Genomic DNA, 17451 nt, shown 5'->3' on the forward strand with positions numbered 1-17451 from the left:
CAATTCCCTTTTGGTCCACTTTACCACCGACCTAGTGCACAGATGCCAAGAGCCCATGCATTCTCTATTGTCCCGCAGGATTTGTGGTTGGGCAAACCCAACTTATAATCAGGATCTTCCTTTGACTCCCTGTGTGGCAGTCTCTCCTCATCAATGAGCCTGAATTTCCTAATCTGTGAAGAGGGGCTGATGAATGGTTATCTTTCCAGGGTCTCATGAGGACTCAGTATAGTGAAGCACCCAGCATAGGGCCTGACATTTAGTAAATGCTCAGTTGGAAGCTTACCTGCTTCTCTGCTCCCCAAGGCCTACAGCTCTTCTTCTAACCTACATCATTGCCCGAAGCTTCAGAATTACCTCTTCCTCCTTTTTAGCCCCCTGTTATTCCAACTCTTGGGGAGTTCCATGCAAGATAGACATCTCAACTCAGGAATGGGTGGGGTGGGGGGGGTGGCGGAGCTGGGATGCAGGTTTCCCATAGGATGGCATAAGGCATCCAATTGCAGAGACCTCCCATATCCATCATTTTCACCCATCCCTTAGGCAGACCTGGCTGCATCATCATCATCAATACTCACTCTGTCCCAGTTTGAGCAGAGAGATACAACCTTAGGGGCAGGCAGGTGGCACTCCAATATCATCCTTTCTTCCTTGTTGAAAGTATTAGCCTGGTGGGAAATTTGGGGCATTTGCTTCCCAGAAATTCCTCCAGTTCTGCTTGTCACATCTCAGGTCTTGGGGTGGGGGAGGGGACTCCTGATCTGTCAATATCTGAGCACTCTGAGCCAGTCTCCCTCCATGGGGGCGACCAGCTGTGGGAAATGCATTCATAGTTGCAATTTCTTTGCTTCCCAGTAGAACAAGAAATATTTAAGGAACAGGCAATTAGCACTTACTAGAAACATTATAAAATTACATACAACTTGCTAACAAGTTTTAGCATCAATCTGGAAGTCTCCTTGCTTCCATGCTGGAGTCTGGAATCTGGCAGCTTAATGCTGAATCTGGGAGGCTGGCCCAGGGGAGGAAGAAGCTGAGACCTGGACCCTGAAGACATGAAGAAGCAGGGCAGTAGAGATTATGCAGAGGGGGTGCCCAACAGTCCAGGGCACTCATGTTAGAAATGAGCTCATCTGTTTGTTCAACATTTTCTAAGGCCCTATGATGTGTTGCAGACAATGTTTAGAACACTGAGGCTACAAGGACAGCAAGACAATCTCTGCCTTCACCTAATTCATAGTCCATTTTCAGTAGCATAGAACAAGTGTTAGAAGACAAGGAAATACAAAGGAGGGGCAGTGAATCTTGCTCAAGGGCATCAGGGGAGTCTCCCTGGAGGAGGTGATGTCTGAAACTGAGACTTGCTTGAAGGATGAAAAGGAATTTGTCAGACATCCTTGAGAGAGGGAGCAGGTGGGCTTAGAAGGGTGACATGCAGATAAGATTGAAGCTAAAACCTCAGTAAAAATAAAGTCTGAGAGCAAGTTGGGGAGAAGAGGGCCAAGACTTGCTCTCTGCAGGCAGTGCCACATCCCTTTCTTCAGAACTTCACTCCAGTGGTGGGCACTGCTGAGCCCCTGGAAGAGGTGGTGTTGGAGGCAGACTTCAAAGGAGGCCAAGGGCAGCCAACCAGCATCACTGGCCACTCCCTCTAGGACACCGCCCTTCCTCTTGTCAGATGCCAAGCACATGGCTATTTTCAGCCTCTCGAGTTCTGTTATTTTCGGTACACCTCTACTTCTTGTCTTTTCCGCATAAACTGGAAGGCCCAAACATTCCAACTTTGGCCAAGAATATCACTAACATGTTCCTAAGACGCTCGCTGAGTTTCCATGATACCTCTAAAAGTTTTTCAGGCACCGGGAGCCAAAGTTGAGCTGGATACAAGCAGCAGCTGCCTCTTCTCAAAAAGTCCCAGTGGGATCCAGCCTGTTCTAGCCCCTGGAGACTGGGCTGGCAAACAGCAGAGGATGTTACCACATTAAAATTTGGCAGGAAGTAATTTGTCAATGAGATGTACTCTCTAAACACATAGCTTTTGCAAATGGTAAGCTTCAGTTTGGGGCTAACGCAGACAGCTTGGAGGCTACCTCCATGTCCATTGTTTCTAGCCTCCTTTGGCTGGTGACAGACCCATGACAGTGTTATGGAGGAAGGAGATGGGGAGGGAAGAATGTCACCCACTTCATCCAGCCATACCTCCATTCCACTTGTGGAAATCGTGTGCGGAAAAACACATCAGTCCCCATAGGTACACGTATAGATGTGGGGTCTCTCACCTCCCGGTGCCCTTCGCATCATCAGAAGTAGAAAAGCAGAGTGGGGTGTGGTTCTGAGGCAATCCAGGCTATCTGGGCATGCCCACAGGGTGATCCTAATGCACCGAAGATGTCCTGGTCACTCACTAGGAGTTTGTGCTGAATCAACAACGGGTCTGAGCACTTAGTAGGTATAAGACACTGGGCTTGGTTCTGGAGATACAAAGAGTGGAAGGGATGTGACCCCTGGCTCTGAGGAGCTGACAACCCACAGGATGAAGCTTAAATGAGTTATTGTTCATCAAACCAGGCCCTTCAGGGTCTCCTTCCAACCATCTCTCTGGCCTCTTCTCTCCATCACTTGAGCTTCCCACCACACTGAGCTTCTAGCTCTTCTGTAGACTCTAAACTCTTGTCCTCCATTTCTCCTTTCCTCCTGCTTTCCTTCCATCCTCTCCTCCATCCTCCCGTCATCATTCCTCAAAAGTTTATTGAATCCCCTCTCTGTGCCCTGCACTTCACTAGAAAAGCTGGGATATAGACATTTCAAAAAACATTGGCTCAGTCTTCAAGAAACTTACCAATTAACAGTGGGAAACACACACCCAAAACTGCAGCACCCATTGCTATAACAACAGAAATGTCCAAGGGGGCTGGGACTGAGAGAGAAAGAGCTCCTAAGGCTGCCTAGGCAATTCGAAAGAAGGTCCCCAGATGGGAACGCACTTGCGCCAACGCTGAAAGACAATTCTTTGTCTGGTAGACAAGCAAAGGGTGTTCATTTCAGGAAGAGAGGATGGCAGGTGCCACGTTAGAGCCGTGTGAGGGGCGGTTGGGCTCTGCAAACATCAGTGACAATAACACTGAGGAAATACGGCTAGTCACTGGTTACACACTGCATGCTGGACGTTTTGACAATTATCTTGTGTACAGAAGCTCATTTAATCCTCATAACAACCTTGTTATTATTACCATTTCCATTTTACAGATGGCAAAACTAAGGCTCAGAGAAAATAAGTCACATGCCCAAGGTCTGTTCCTTAGTATCAGAGCCAGGATTTAGATCCTGGGCTTTGTGATGCCAGAGCTCTTGCCACTGCACTATTCCACCTCCCTACAGATCACCCAGTACTGTGCCATGTGCATCTCAAGGTCGCCAATGGCCAAAGAGCAGGCTGGGTGGGAGGGGTAGGCCAGGGTCCTGCCGTGCTGAGGAGTTAGGGTTTTAGTCTGTGGACTTGGGGAAGCTGTGAAAGGATCAATGAGCAAGGGATGGTAATCATCAGATTTTTATTTCTTGTGCTGCTTTGTAGAGTATGAAATAGAAGGAAGAGCCAGGGGAACCATAGGCTGCTACTGGCACCCAGATGAGGAGCTGCAAGGGTTGAACTCAGGCAGGGAGAGACGGGGTGGAGAGCAGAGGGTCTGGGTATGTGGGAGGAGGAGTCAACAGGAGGGGACTAAGGAGAGCTGAGGGAGAAGGACAAGGGAGAATCCAGGCTGACTCCCAGATTTGAACAACCTCTAAGAAACCTGTCCAGCGCTCCTAGCCAGGGAGCTCAGGCCTGAGCTGCCCCTTCTGCTATCACCCAAGTCATGTGGTCAGGTCTACATCCTCTCCATTTCCCTTGTCATTTGTACTGAAATTACCCACCTGACTATGAGTTCTCCAGGGGCAGGGGCTGTGGGGCAGGCAACGCTGTACCTTTAGTGCTTAGTGTGGCATTTGGCACAGTTTCCATGCAAAATGTTAGCTGAGCTCATACATTAAACAGAGTATTCTGTGTGTTCAAGGGACTGTGCTAAGTGCTAGGTACACCATGATCAAAGATACATAATGGATACCTACCTTCATGGGGCTTACATTCTACGGGGTGGGCGTGAGGGAGGCCGGGTGGTGAATCATCTTGTGCCCGATGCCCAGCCAGAGCTCCAGAAGAACAAATTTTCATCCTTTTATTCACTGTTATATCCCCACTGTCTAGAACAGTAACCAATAAAATACTTGTTGAATAAACAGATGGGTAATTACAAGGTGCATCATTGCTATAAAGGAAAAGAATAGGGTGCCAAAGTGGGAGGATTGCTTGAGCCCAGGAGTTCGAGGCTGCAATAAGCTGTGATAGCACCACTGCACTCCAGTCTGGGCAACAGAGCAAGACCCTGTCTCAAAAGAAAAAATAAAAAGAATGGGGTGCAAAGAAAGAAAAGTAAAAGGGAAATGTCTAAGATCTAAGATGAGTGGTCAAGGAAAATGTCTTGGAGGAGGTAACATTTTAAACCAAAGTCTGTTAATGCAAGGCGTTAGTCATGCCAACGGAAGAGGAGAGGAAGCTCAGGCTAGGGGAACAATGAGTTAGTGAAGGAGCCAGTGAAGCCCCCCAGCCTCATGTGAAAGGCAGCAAATCCTCATCTTCCTCCAAGCAGTGCCTCCCCTCTTGGAGCACATCAAATAGTCAGTGAATTTATAGAACCACATGATACAGTCCATTCTGTACAGACATTTTCATAAAAGATGATTCCAATTTGGTATTAGAAATGGAAAAACCTGGGGAGAAGAGTGAGGTTGATCACAGATGATGGGGATAAAACAGCCGAGAAAGGGGAAAGCAAATATGCTGAGTGGCAGAGGTCAGTCATGATGGACTTCTGAGGCATCTTAGAAGCAATCATCTCATGTTTTCCAGTTTTCTTTTGGTAGGCAAAAGGGGAGAGACAGGAGAAACACTCATAAAACGGAATTATATTAAACCAGGTAGCAGGAAATTGCATGTGTGATTTTTCTGAAGTCAAAATCCATTTATCTGTTTGCAATTCTGGGTCCTGACGTCAGACTTGGTCAGCACCTGACCAGAAGTGTCAGATCAAACACCTTTCAGGCAGGGCATTAGAGCACAGGGAGCCCTTTGCAGGAAGACAGGGGCCTTGGTCCCTGTGTTTCCAGCAGGAGTTGACTCTGAGCTTGGAGAGAAGGCTTAGGCCAGGACAGGAGGTGTCAAAGGGACAGAGCCAGCCAGCAGCCCCCTCTGCCTTCCTGGAAGGAGCTCCCAAACTCTCACCCCACCCTGCTCTGTTCTTCCTCTTCCTTCCACCCAATCTTGGTTCTCTGGGCAACACATCCCCCTATGCTTTGGAACTCTTTGCCAAATGCTCCCTTGAACCTGAGTTCCCATGAGGTCACCACGACCCTGTAGCCCTCTGCAGTGCTAGCAGCCCACTTCCCCACACCAAATGAACTTCACCTTGAGAGGGGCTCATATGCTCTCTCGCCAATGCCGTTCCACCCACGTGTAAACCCCTTCCCCTTTGACCTTATGCTGTCTCCAGCTCTGATACTTTCTACCCCTCCTCATCACTGTCACTGGTCTCCTCCTCCCTATTTGCCATCACCTTGCCTCTCAGGCCTTGACCTTCTCACTTTCTTTCAGTGTACTTCACCCTGGCTGCAGCTGGACCTCATCATCAAGCACCTCTGAAATCTCAACTCCACATACTTCAGCTTTTTCACATGACACTCCCTCTACTCCTGCCCATCATCCCTTCCCAACCCCTATTTCCCCTATCGCGCCCTGCTCCCTTCACCTCTTTCCTTCTTCATCCTAAGCCCCTTGGATAACACTTTGGCCATTCTTTTGAACATCTTCAGCTCCTTTGCCCCACTGTCTTCCATTTCTCCAAGCCCAATCCCCCCAATCCCCCCTCACTCAGTCAATCCTCCTACCCCTTCCACCACTTCTAGAGGAATCGAGTGGCCAAGGGCTGCTGGGACAAGTCATATAACCCTGCTGGGTGGTATCCCTACAAATGAGTCATCTGCACCCTCAGTGGACCCCAGAGGTGCATTTTAATCCATCTAGGCATGATTTCCTCTTCTCCAGAGTGACAGCTTCAGACATTCTCCTCAAGTTGTTTTCCCATGACTTGTCCCTCACCTTCAGCAAAGACTGTGACCTCCTCCACTTAGAAAATAGAGCCTGTGTCATCACAGGATCTCCCTCGGTCTCCTGCCATCCTACCTGAAAACTCACTGCCACCACTTCTTCCCTCTTGGCTGCGGTCTTGAGGGAAGGAGCATCCCTTGTGGTCTCTAATGTGTGCTCTCAGTCCCATGCCTCTCTCCTTTTCTGGAGCCCCTGTAGGGACCCCCTTCTCCTCCAAATCTTCAGCTAACCATTCAGTACATCTTTCCTCCCACCCCTTTATTCTTCTCTAGCATTTCAATATGATCAAGTTTCCCCTATACTAAACTACTTTAACCACTCCCACCCAGGCCATATGCCTCATGAGCTGCTACCTAATTTCTCTGGATAGAGTGATATCACCTTCTCTTCTCCTGTTGGGTGTTGGCCTCATCAGTACACACAATCCTGACAGTATCAATGTGACCTCTTTTTGCTAACCTGTTTTACAATCCTATATAAACTTCCCTGCAGCATTCAAGGCTTTTGATCTTCTTGAAACTCATTCTTCTCTAAGCTCCTGTGATCCCACTCTCCCAGTCTAGCATTCTGCTGGTCCCTACATTGTCCCTAAATGTTCTGTCCTGGACCAACATCCCTTCTCACTCTTCTTGGGTCATTTCATTCTTCTCATGGCTTCTTTTACAATCTACAAGCTGAATTTCTAGATCATACTTCTCTCTTGAACTTAAGACCCATGTAGCTACTTCCTGCTAGATATTTCTACTTGCAGGTCCCACTAGTACCTTAAAACTCAGCATCTCCTACTGATGATTCCATTCAGACCTATCTATACCTCTTCTTGCATTCTTGTCTCAGTGAGGGTACACCCAAGTGCCAAGACCAGGCACTTAGTTATATAACTAAAAGTTAGCTGTGACAGTAACTATTGGGTAATTACTGTCACTCCTATATCGCAGTCCTACAAACAGTCTTACCTCTGGAACTTGGCAAGGGTTCTTCCCTCCATCTAAGGCCCTTCCTTCTCTCTTGCTGTTCCTTTTCACCTTCCTGGTTCCACCACAGCCTTAGGGCCTCAGCCTGGACACCACATCCTCCAAGAAGCCTTTCCTGACCCAGGACTGGGACTAGGGTCAGGTGAGCAGGGCACTCATGGGCACGAAATTTAAGTGATGGGGAAAAAAACACAGCAATTAAGATATGTAACACTTAATGCAAATTGTTTTAAAAAATAATATTAATGCAAAATGTCCATGTTAAAACACATCAACATTTGAATCAAAGACAGGCTCTGGCAGTGCTGGGACTATGGTGAGACCAGTGAGGTGAGTCATCTGAGCATAGGGTTGGATCCAGGCTTTATTTTAAATGTTGGTATTTTTCTTCATTGTGAACTGGATTTATGGCATTAATTGTGATTTTCTAAAAAAAATATTGCACTAAGATATTATTTGTCATGATAACTGAGATTTTGGTGCCCCTTGAAATTTTGGAGATGAGGTTAGTACTTCCACTCTCCACATCCTATTTCCAGACGGATCCTCCAAGTTTGAGTTAGGTGCTTCTCCTACGTGCGTCCACAGCACGAATCCCCTGTATCATAAACACCTGTTTCCTTGTCTGTTCATTTGTTGAGGGCAGAGACCATGTCCAGATGTCAAGGATCTAGCACAGCAACTGGCACACAGTAGGTGCTCATTGCATTGTGCTTAAGTGGGTACCTGTGATTGAATGATGGTAGGAGAAAGTGATGGGTGGGTGGATGTGGGCATGTGCGCAGGGCTGTGCCTGCACGATGGGAAGGCTGGGCAGATTCCTTCATCCCCCTTAGTATCCCCTTTCTCTTAAGCCAATCACAGCCTCAGACTAGCTGCTGTGGGCAGGAACACAGGCACACGTACCCAACATGCGTGTCTCCTACAGAAATGGTGGGGCCGCGCTAGGAAACCTTATATCTGGGTTCTGCCCCTGGCAGCAGGAAGGATCTAGCTCTGGCTTCAAATGCTGTGTAACTTTCACCAGGTCTCAAAATGCCTGCAGTGACAGCCCTCACACCCCAGGCTATATCCCAGAAAGCATATCTGGGGACATCTGGAGGCAGGTGGGTCCTGCTGCTTGCTTCTCTACATTGACTTATCACAGGGGCCCCTTCTTCTTTCCTTCAGATGCCCTGGAGCTCTGGGACCTGAAGCAAAGGGGCTATGTTCCTGGAATGCCTCAGTGTATCCCCTCCCCCATCCCTGAGCCTGAGCAAAGCCAGCTTCAGAGGGGGTTCAGCTATGTTTTCAGCAGGCGTACTTGTAGAGGGTGAGGCTGGGGCACATGTGAGGTGAGAGGCAAATGGGCTGACTTACATTTGGGATGCCTCATACCTGGCACATGGTCACACAGACTCCCCTGCACAAAGGAGGGGACCCTTGTTGCTCAACTTAGATGATCACACACACACACACACACACACACACACTCACTAACACACACACAACCCCAGCCATAGAATGCCTTGTCCTGCCTGCTCTCAGCACAAAGCTGGCCGCCTTCATTTTGCAGTAACATGAATGCAACAGTCAAGAGCCCGTCCATAAACGGCAGTGCCTGGAGCTGATGGCAACTCTGACCAGCCCACAGAAGCCCCACAGTGTGGTGGGAAAGCCTTTGAAGAATCATCCCTGTCAAGATCACACACACCAACTTCAGGGACAGTGGTGCCTGACAGCCCATGATGGTGTCTACAGAACAGGCAGGGTCCCTTTGTCCTGAGAATCCTGGGTAGGTGTCCAAAAAACTCCCCTGATGACTCTGGACCCCTCTCTCCCAAATCTCAGGACTCATACAGTCCTCACCTCACTCTCTGGCACTGGCTTCATGACTTCCTGTCTGTCCTGCAGGATGCCCTTCTCTCCGGAAACAGAGCTCCTCCCCAGAAACAGGGCTTCTCTCCTTCCCTCTTCTTCCTCCTCCCTTCCACCACCCCCTCCTTGTCCATCTCTCACAGCATTAAGCACAGCATGAGTGGAAGTGGGGGTGACTCCAGAGGAAGCTCCAGAGGCTTGGCCAGGACATACTCCTTTCCAGAAGCGTCTGGGTCCTGACTGCCTCTCCAGTGAGGTAGCCAGCCCATCATGCCCACTGGGTTCAGGACCCCCAGAGCTGTCTCAGGGAACCCACTCCATGTCTGACTCACCACTGTTGACTCAAGTGAACTTTCACAGCATACTCAGTGAGTCATTTGCTTCATTTTGCCTGCTACCATCTCAAATTGAATTAAGGAAACATCTCCATGAAGGTGCTTCCACATCAGCAGGCAGTGAACATTTATTCTCAATTAATCTCTGGTTTGGGAAAAAGACAGGGAGCAAAGCTTCAACTGCTGTGTCGTCTTGCACTTGCCTTTGCTGCTCAGAAATGGACTGTACTTGAGATCTGTCATGTGACATTAGCAGTTCAGATGCAAGATCAGGTTCAGTGAGGAAGTCTCCAAAGACTTCTAATGCTGTGGAACTTGTTGCTCCTGGGACAGGTAACCTGTGAAGAATGTAGATCCACCTTCTCCCTAAAATTGCTTCATCTCATATTGGATTTAGGGAGGGATAAGGGGTCAAAACATCCAAGCATCTAGAACACTTTATGTGGACACAGAGTCTCAGGCACTTGATAGCTGGAAGCCCATTCATCCTAGGATGCTGCAATGAAACACGACATTGCAGGATTTCTCACAAACCTCGTTCCTTATAAGAACATTGAATCCTACCTGTGTCACTCTGAGCACTGACTTATGGCAGAAGAGCAGCACAGCATGTCATGTGGACCTTCAGCACCAAGAGAGGTATAAAGTCACCTTTTGTCTCTGTTTTCTCATCTTCCTGTCTTTCAGAGATCGAGCAGGGCAGTTGCGGTGACCCTGGCATACCTGCGTATGGCCGGAGGGAAGGCTCCCGATTTCGCCACGGTGACACACTCAAGTTTGAGTGCCAGCCCGCCTTCGAGCTGGTGGGACAGAAGGCAATCACATGCCAAAAGAATAACCAGTGGTCTGCTAAGAAGCCAGGCTGCGTGTGTAAGTGAGCAGGGAGGAGGCCACGCCAGGGTCTTCACTGAGAGGCAGGGGCCCATTTCCTAGCTAGTCCAGGGGCCCCGTCCCTGGGAACCTTGCAGGTTGTAACAACAGCTGCACTCTGGTTGGTTTATTCTACTCCTCGGAATGTTGCTGGTGGGGTCCTCATTTCTGGCAGGCAAAGTCGACTATAGCACTGAGAACAAGTGCTCTTGACATTTGGTGATGTTCTTCAATGCCATCTTACCCTTCTTGGTGATCCTTAAGAGCAAGGAGATACCACTGGAGCTTAGCCCACCAGGCTGAGACCCAGACATTTCCTGCTCACCCTCATTGCCACCACTGACACCATCTAATCAAGCAAGGTGGAAGGGACTGGCAAGTTTGTAAGATTGTAGACACCACCAACCTTCAGTGCTGTGGGAAACTGGCCTTGCCAGGATATAAACAGTTTCCTAAAATTGCTTCATCTCGGCCAGGCACGGTGGCTCAAGCCTGTAATCCCAGCACTTTGGGAGGCCGAGACGGGCGGATCACGAGGTCAGGAGATCGAGACCATCCTGGCTAACATGGTGAAACCCCGTCTCTACTAAAAATACAAAAAATTAGCCGGGCGAAGTGGCAGGCGCCTGTAGTCCCAGCTACTCGGGAGGCTGAGGCAGGAGAATGGCGGGAACCCGGGAGGCGGAGCTTGTAGTGAGCCGAGATCGCGCCACTGAACTCCAGCCTGGGCGACAGAGTGAGACTCCGTCTCAAAAAAAAAAAAAAAAAAAATTGCTTCATCTCATATTGGATTTAGGGAGGGATAAGAGATCAAGCTATCTTTGGACTGTTGATCTTTTGGGGAAGGGGTTGGTGTTGAGTGGTCTGTTCTGTGGAGATAACAAAGAAGCCCTTCTTCTTTCCTCTTGGATGACCTGACCATACTTTGCAGCACAAATGACATCTTAAATTTGCAGTCGCAGCAGGATTGGCAAGGATGAGGGTCTGTGTGTAGCCAAGGGAGGCCCAGGCATGGTCTCTGTTGGGAAATCAAAATTTCCAGCTTCTCTGGGCTGTCACGTCTTCTCCCATCCCTTGTCACTCCACCTTCTCCATCTCTTTCCATGTGCTTCTCTTGGGGAAAGACAGGCATCCTGATTCTCAGATCCTTCCCCCGGCTCAGTGTGTTACTTGGAGTCTTGAGTTCTGCACACTAGAGATCGGTGATCCCTCGGGGCTGGGAGAGGAATAGCCTGGGAGATTGTCAGGGTCTCTGTGATGACTGAGAGTTTGGTGTATAAGCTGATGAGCTGGGATGTACCATGGTGATTATACTTTCTAAATGAAACAAAAATCACTTTGTCTGACAAAGCATTTTGATGACTTTTGAGTTTATTTATGTAAAAAGTCTTGAGAGGTTTAAAGATCAAATCACCCTTAAATACACATTGAACAAATCACCCTTATTGAAAAAAAAAATTGAGTGATATCTGCCCATCTCTCCTTCCCACTGTGGTTAGAATATAGAGCCCAACAGCATTAGCTGCGTAGCATGCTGGGAGCCACAAGGACCTGGAGGAGCAGGGAGCAGCTCAGGGCAGGCAAACACAAAGGCTCTGCCCATTGCAGAGACCAAGCCCAGGGACGGGTGCACGGGGCAGGGCTCTGTAGAGGCAGGGCCTGAGAAGATAAAGGTACACACAGTGGGAGCCCCAGGTGCCATGGGGGCTTAATCTCTTCAATCCATCTAAATAAAACAAGGCAGGGAGAAATGGAGGAGGGTCTAGCTTCTGCGACAAAGAGCTGGGAGGATTGACATGGGAAGCAAAACCAGCCAGCATCTTAGGACCAGGATAAGGTTCACTGTCCCTCAAGCTGAAAGAGGCAGGTAGCAGAATGCCAGCTGAGGGACTGTTGCTTGACCCCTCCAAGAGTTTACTTGGCTCTTTGGCTCTTAGGAGCAGGTTTAGAACATCCTTATAAAACCTTTACCAAGGGCAGAAGACCTTGAAGTGCTGCCCAGCAGGCCCTTGGTATACACAAGCAGGGCTGGCAGCCTCCAGTGAGCTGGGCACTGCTTGCAAACAGCTGAGAAGGAAAGAGGATAGAGCTGTCTCGACAAGTATGTGTCAGTGCTCCCTGTGGTTTAAAACAAGGATGAGGGGCCTGAGGCTTATGGATGAAAGCTAAGCAGGTACTCTGGGGAGATGACATGGCATTTCTTCTTCTAGACAATTCTGGTTTAGAGCAGGATGACATCCCCAGGCACTTCCATCACTCAAGTGTGTCTGGACATTGGAGAGTAACGGGACACAGCTTGAATCTCAGGGATGCTGGCTTCCATGGAGGAAGCCAGAGGGAACCAACTGGCCCCATGCCTTTGCAGCATATAGCCAGGTCACACTTGCATTTCAACAAAGTGAGGGACTTCCATCTGCCCACTCTCTACTGAGTACCCAGCAGGCAAGCTGATGCTTTTATAGGTCCTGGGCTTTGCCCTCAGAGAGCTCATAGTTCAATTGCTGATAAGAAAGTATGGTGATAAGAAAGGCCTGGTGCACTGAGATGACTTTGGTTTCAAAATCTGAAGACCAGGTTCTTAGTTCTAGCTCAGCTTTGTGACTAAAGCCAGGCATCTTCTCTCTGGATTTTCATGTACTGACCTATCCAATAGGGTAGCACTCCATTCTGGCTCCAAAAATTCTAAACCTCTATGATCATATTTATAGAAAAAGATCACTATGGCATGAATAGTCCTCACATTTTCCACAATAAGTACCTGGAAGCTACTTTGAAAGTGGATCATTACAGAGTAGGTCATAGTTTGGTTGGGGGACAGTGTTAAACTTTGGTGTTCTGCTGTTAACTCTAGATCAAATATATTATAGTGTTATCAATAGAAAAGGGACAATACCTATAAACGTCTATAAAAATATAAAATATAAGGTTGGTCTCTGTGTTTTATAAAGTGCTTATAAATGTATATACAAAAGCTCCTCTGGCAAAAGTCAGCATAAGTGCCCTAAATTTTACAATACATTAGTCACAATAAATATTAATACAATACTTGGCAAACAACATTGCCCTTTCCTTATTGAGAGCTAGAAGGGGATTGGGGATATTAGTTCAATGGCTCAAATTTCTTTGAGAAGTTGTCTGAATAGATGCAAAGTATTATATTGTTCTTCTCTTGAAACATTTTCTTCAAAACAACTCTTTACTAGGGAATTACCCTGCCAAGAATACACAAATACACTCTTCCTTCATGTTCCAAAACATTTTCTGTAGCAAGCAAAGACTTCAGAATCATTTTGTTGGCTTTCGAGCTGCCCTCACAGTAGTAGATGCTCAATAGATAGTCTTTTGTTAATTTAGTTTTTAAGAAGATGATTTATCTCACAGTGAAAAACGTTTTGAAAGAAAAGATGGAACCAGCTTCTTTGCTCTTACTCTCTGGTCCTTAGTTAATTCACATCTTCAGGGACCCCTGCTCAAAATCAATGGGAAGTAATACCACTTTCCATCCATTCAAGCTATTGACCGCCTGTCTTCCCTGTGCTGAGCACTATGCATTGGATTCAGAGTTGTTCAGTCTCTGCCTAGGAAATTTGTTCATCCTGGCTATCATGGTGGGAAAGCTTTGGCCAGGCTGCATGTATTCTTTACCTTCCAGAAGCTTTGCCCATTTTACCTCCTTCCTTACAAAAGAATAGAGAGCATTTCCCATATAATCTTGTCCAGTTATTCTTCTACCACAAGAGATACAATGGGAAGGAAGATACAAATAGCTCTGATGGTGGTTTGCACAATACTTCATGCTTTGTTGACAGGCTGGCAGAATGCTTCACACTTCTTAAGGAAGCCAGGAAACCAATTATCAATCCATTAGCAGCCACTTTCAAAAGAAGCTTCAAAACAGCCTTCACCAGAGATATGCCATGAATGCATGAATGCACACTTTCCTTTGCCATTTTGTAAACCACCTTAAGAAGATGTGAATCCTAATTGCTCAGTTCTTAATGTGTATAGTATGTGTGTGAAATGTGAAGGCAGGGACTTCTTGGATGTATACGATTTAAGTTACAAATCAGCAATCTAATCTTGAGAGGTCAAGGGAGGGAAAATTGAATCCTTAGGTGCTCAGGGAAAATGTCCCAGAAGACACAAGACTTGAACTGGGCTTTTGGAGAGTTGGAAGGGAAAGTAGGATTTTCTAAACAGAGATGCTGTGAGAAACAGCCCTCTGCTGGTATTTCCAGTCCTTTACCCTGACTTCCTCCTTACTTCTCCCACCTTCTGTTCTGGTAACACACACACACACACACACACACACACACACACGCGGGAATGAATTGGGTAATGGGATCTGCAAGAAGCTGGTCTCTCCTGTGGACCATTACTCTAGAGTAGAGTTTCTCAAACTTAGCACTATTGCTATTTTGGCCCAGATAATTCTTTTTGTGTGGGGCAGTCTTGTGTATTATAGGACATTTAACACATCTCTGTCCTCTGCCCACTAAATACCAGTAGCACCCGCCCCACACACCAGTTGTGGCAGCCAAAAATATCTCTAAACATTGCCAAATATTCCTTGGGGGAAAAAAAATCACAGATGAAGAACCACTAGTCTAGGATAACTTAGTTTTGTCAAATTCCAAATATGAAGAATCCTATGGATTTGTGTTTTAAGTGAGGCTATGATTAAAGTCTGTGGCATTATGACAGTGGGAAGGCATGGGTTAGTGGAGGATGCAAATTTTATTAAATGTTCTACATTATTGGGAGGATATGAGTCCTCCCTACTATGTTATGGAGTATTTATTCTCTCAATTTATAGATTAAAACAAGGTTCAAAGAAATGTAACTAACACAATGGCCATAGAACCACTAAATAATAGGCTGGAATTTGAGCTATTAATTGACAGAGCAGCAATTTGCACCCAGGTTCTTGCTGCAAGTCCTGCACTCTCCATTGCACTAGATTTCTAGAAGTTTAGGGATCATCTGAAAAGTAAGGCCAAGGAAGCCTTAGGGCAAAATTCTAGGCCAGAGTACAGAAGCAAACTACTGGCTGAGTTACCTTCATGACAAGAGTTAGACAAATCCAAGAAAGATAGATTTGTGACCCTTACTGAAACTCTGTCAATATTGTATACCCCCAACATACAATATACTGGGGTTGGAACCTCTTCTTAATCTTTACTTTTTCTCCGTTCCTTCTACCCATTCATTTATTTATCCATCTTGATTTATTGAGTATCTGCTATGTACAAAGTCAGCTGCATAAGAGGGTATGGCTGTTTCTGGTCAAATTCTAAACTGAAGGGCCTTTGGGGATGATCCTGCTCAGGTTAAAGGGACAATCTCATGGTGCCATGTCCTATATAATGTGCTGTAACTCTATCTCTAGACGTATCTGGAGCTCAAGGGCCAATACTTGACGTAGACTTTTGGTATGCTCTCATTTCTTTAAAGTTTAAGCTAATATAATGGTTTAAATAAATCTAAAAGTTTAAATAAAGAAAATGTTCGTATTCTCTCTCCCTTAAACCAAACTGACTTCAAATTTGACCAGTCTTTTTTTTATTCTTATCCATCTATACACATATGTTCTGTGGTCTTCATCAGAGTGGGCATACCATTTTGCATTCTATGTTTTAAAGCCCATTCTGTTGTGAATCTTACCGTGTTGCTACATGTATTTCATAGTTATCATTCTTAAAAAATCTATGGGTTCTTCTGTCAGTGAATAAACCATGACTTATTCAACCAATTATATTCAATTATTTTATATAAGGCTATAGTGAACATCTTCAGGCCTATGGCTTTTTCTTCTCTTGAATTATTTCCTTAGAATAAATTTCTAGGAGTGACATTATCGGATCAGGGCGTGAATATTTTTATGACTCTTGGTGCATACTGTTGTATGGTTCCCCCCCATATATTGTGTAGGTTCATAATCGGTTCATAATGCCGTAGTAAAGACTGTGAGATTAAGAACAAGATTCATAAAATGTGTGATCTTTCCATCCAGAAACATGGCATGCCTCTCTTTCATGTGTATCTGCTTTCACTTTTCTAAAGATAACAACTTTGTGGTTTTCTTCATTTAGGTCACATATATATTGCTTGTAAACTTTGTTAGCTCACTAAATTCCAAATATTTGTAGGGCCTTTTAAAAGCTGCTAATAGCTAGAAGTTGAATCTATTTCTGTAGCACACCTTTGTTGACTACTGTAAAGAGCCCAAGGTTTAGTGCCGCAAGTTCAGAGATGAATTGGGCACAGTCCATGTCCTCAAGGAGCTCTCTTCATGTGGTGATAGACACCATTATATAAATGAAGCGGGCCCTTGTGGCTTATAATTTAGTTTTTCAATGAGAAAACATTGGTGCTGTGAATATTAGGTTAATTCTTTTATTTAACACATATTTATTGAGTGCCTGCAATGTGGCAGGCATCATAGTCGGTGCTGAACAGAAGAGCAACAGCCCCTCTTCTCATGGGGCATAGACTTGACATCATCTCTGTTAGAATGGTTGGGCCCAAAAGATGAGAGGCCCTGCTGGAAAAGGAGACATCCAAGAGGCAGCAGTGGGTTCTGGGAGAAGCCATAGGGTTTGGCCCTATGCAAAAGGGACATGTTCCATAGATACATTGACGCACACATAAACACCCATGCACACACGCACGCCCACACTGCAGGACTGAGTACTTGGGTTTGCAATGATTCCTATAGGGGTTGGCTGCTGCCTAATGGATGTGAGTGAAGAAGGGAGGTGGGTTTATGGAAGCACAGTCTGGAGACAGAATGCTGGGTAGCCATGGGCCAGAGACATGTCCCTCTTGGAGTAAGAGGTATAAAAGAGGTGTCTGGAGGACTGCCAAGATTGCCATCGCAGGACGCTGGATGGAGACTTTAGTCTTGGCCTTTCTTCAGCCGACCTGGGTCCAGCCCTGTCTAGGAGGGACATGGGGCATTTGCTGTTTCCAATCCCTGTATAGCAACTATTGGTACTGACATGTGGCTACTGGGGCTTTGGCATTTTCCTTCCCATTTGAAGGCATTCTTTCTATATTGTCTATAGAAATTCTTTGTGGTATTTGATATATGTATTTTCCCAATCTCATTTTCCCTTTTTGTTTTCTATTTTTCACTGTATAGTTGTCTTACATTTCTGTATAAACAAATCTCTCAGTATTTGTGATTTCTTTTCAAAGCTGACAAAGTTATTCT

At 46.2% G+C, this 17451-nt stretch overlaps 1 protein-coding gene across 1 annotated transcript in view; it reads left to right on the forward strand.

Moving 5' to 3' along the window:
- The window catches only part of CSMD2 (CUB and Sushi multiple domains 2), a 621011-nt gene that overhangs the window by 357501 nt on the left and 246059 nt on the right, over nucleotides 1-17451 (forward strand). Inside the window, exon 13 of the mRNA XM_011955655.1 lies at nucleotides 10053-10235. Coding sequence (XP_011811045.1) covers nucleotides 10053-10235 — 183 coding nt within the window. The remainder of the gene's footprint in view (nucleotides 1-10052; nucleotides 10236-17451) is intronic.

Source organism: Colobus angolensis, unplaced genomic scaffold (assembly GCF_000951035.1).
Source record: "Colobus angolensis palliatus isolate OR3802 unplaced genomic scaffold, Cang.pa_1.0 Scaffold4, whole genome shotgun sequence".
Classification (NCBI taxonomy): domain Eukaryota; kingdom Metazoa; phylum Chordata; class Mammalia; order Primates; family Cercopithecidae; genus Colobus; species Colobus angolensis.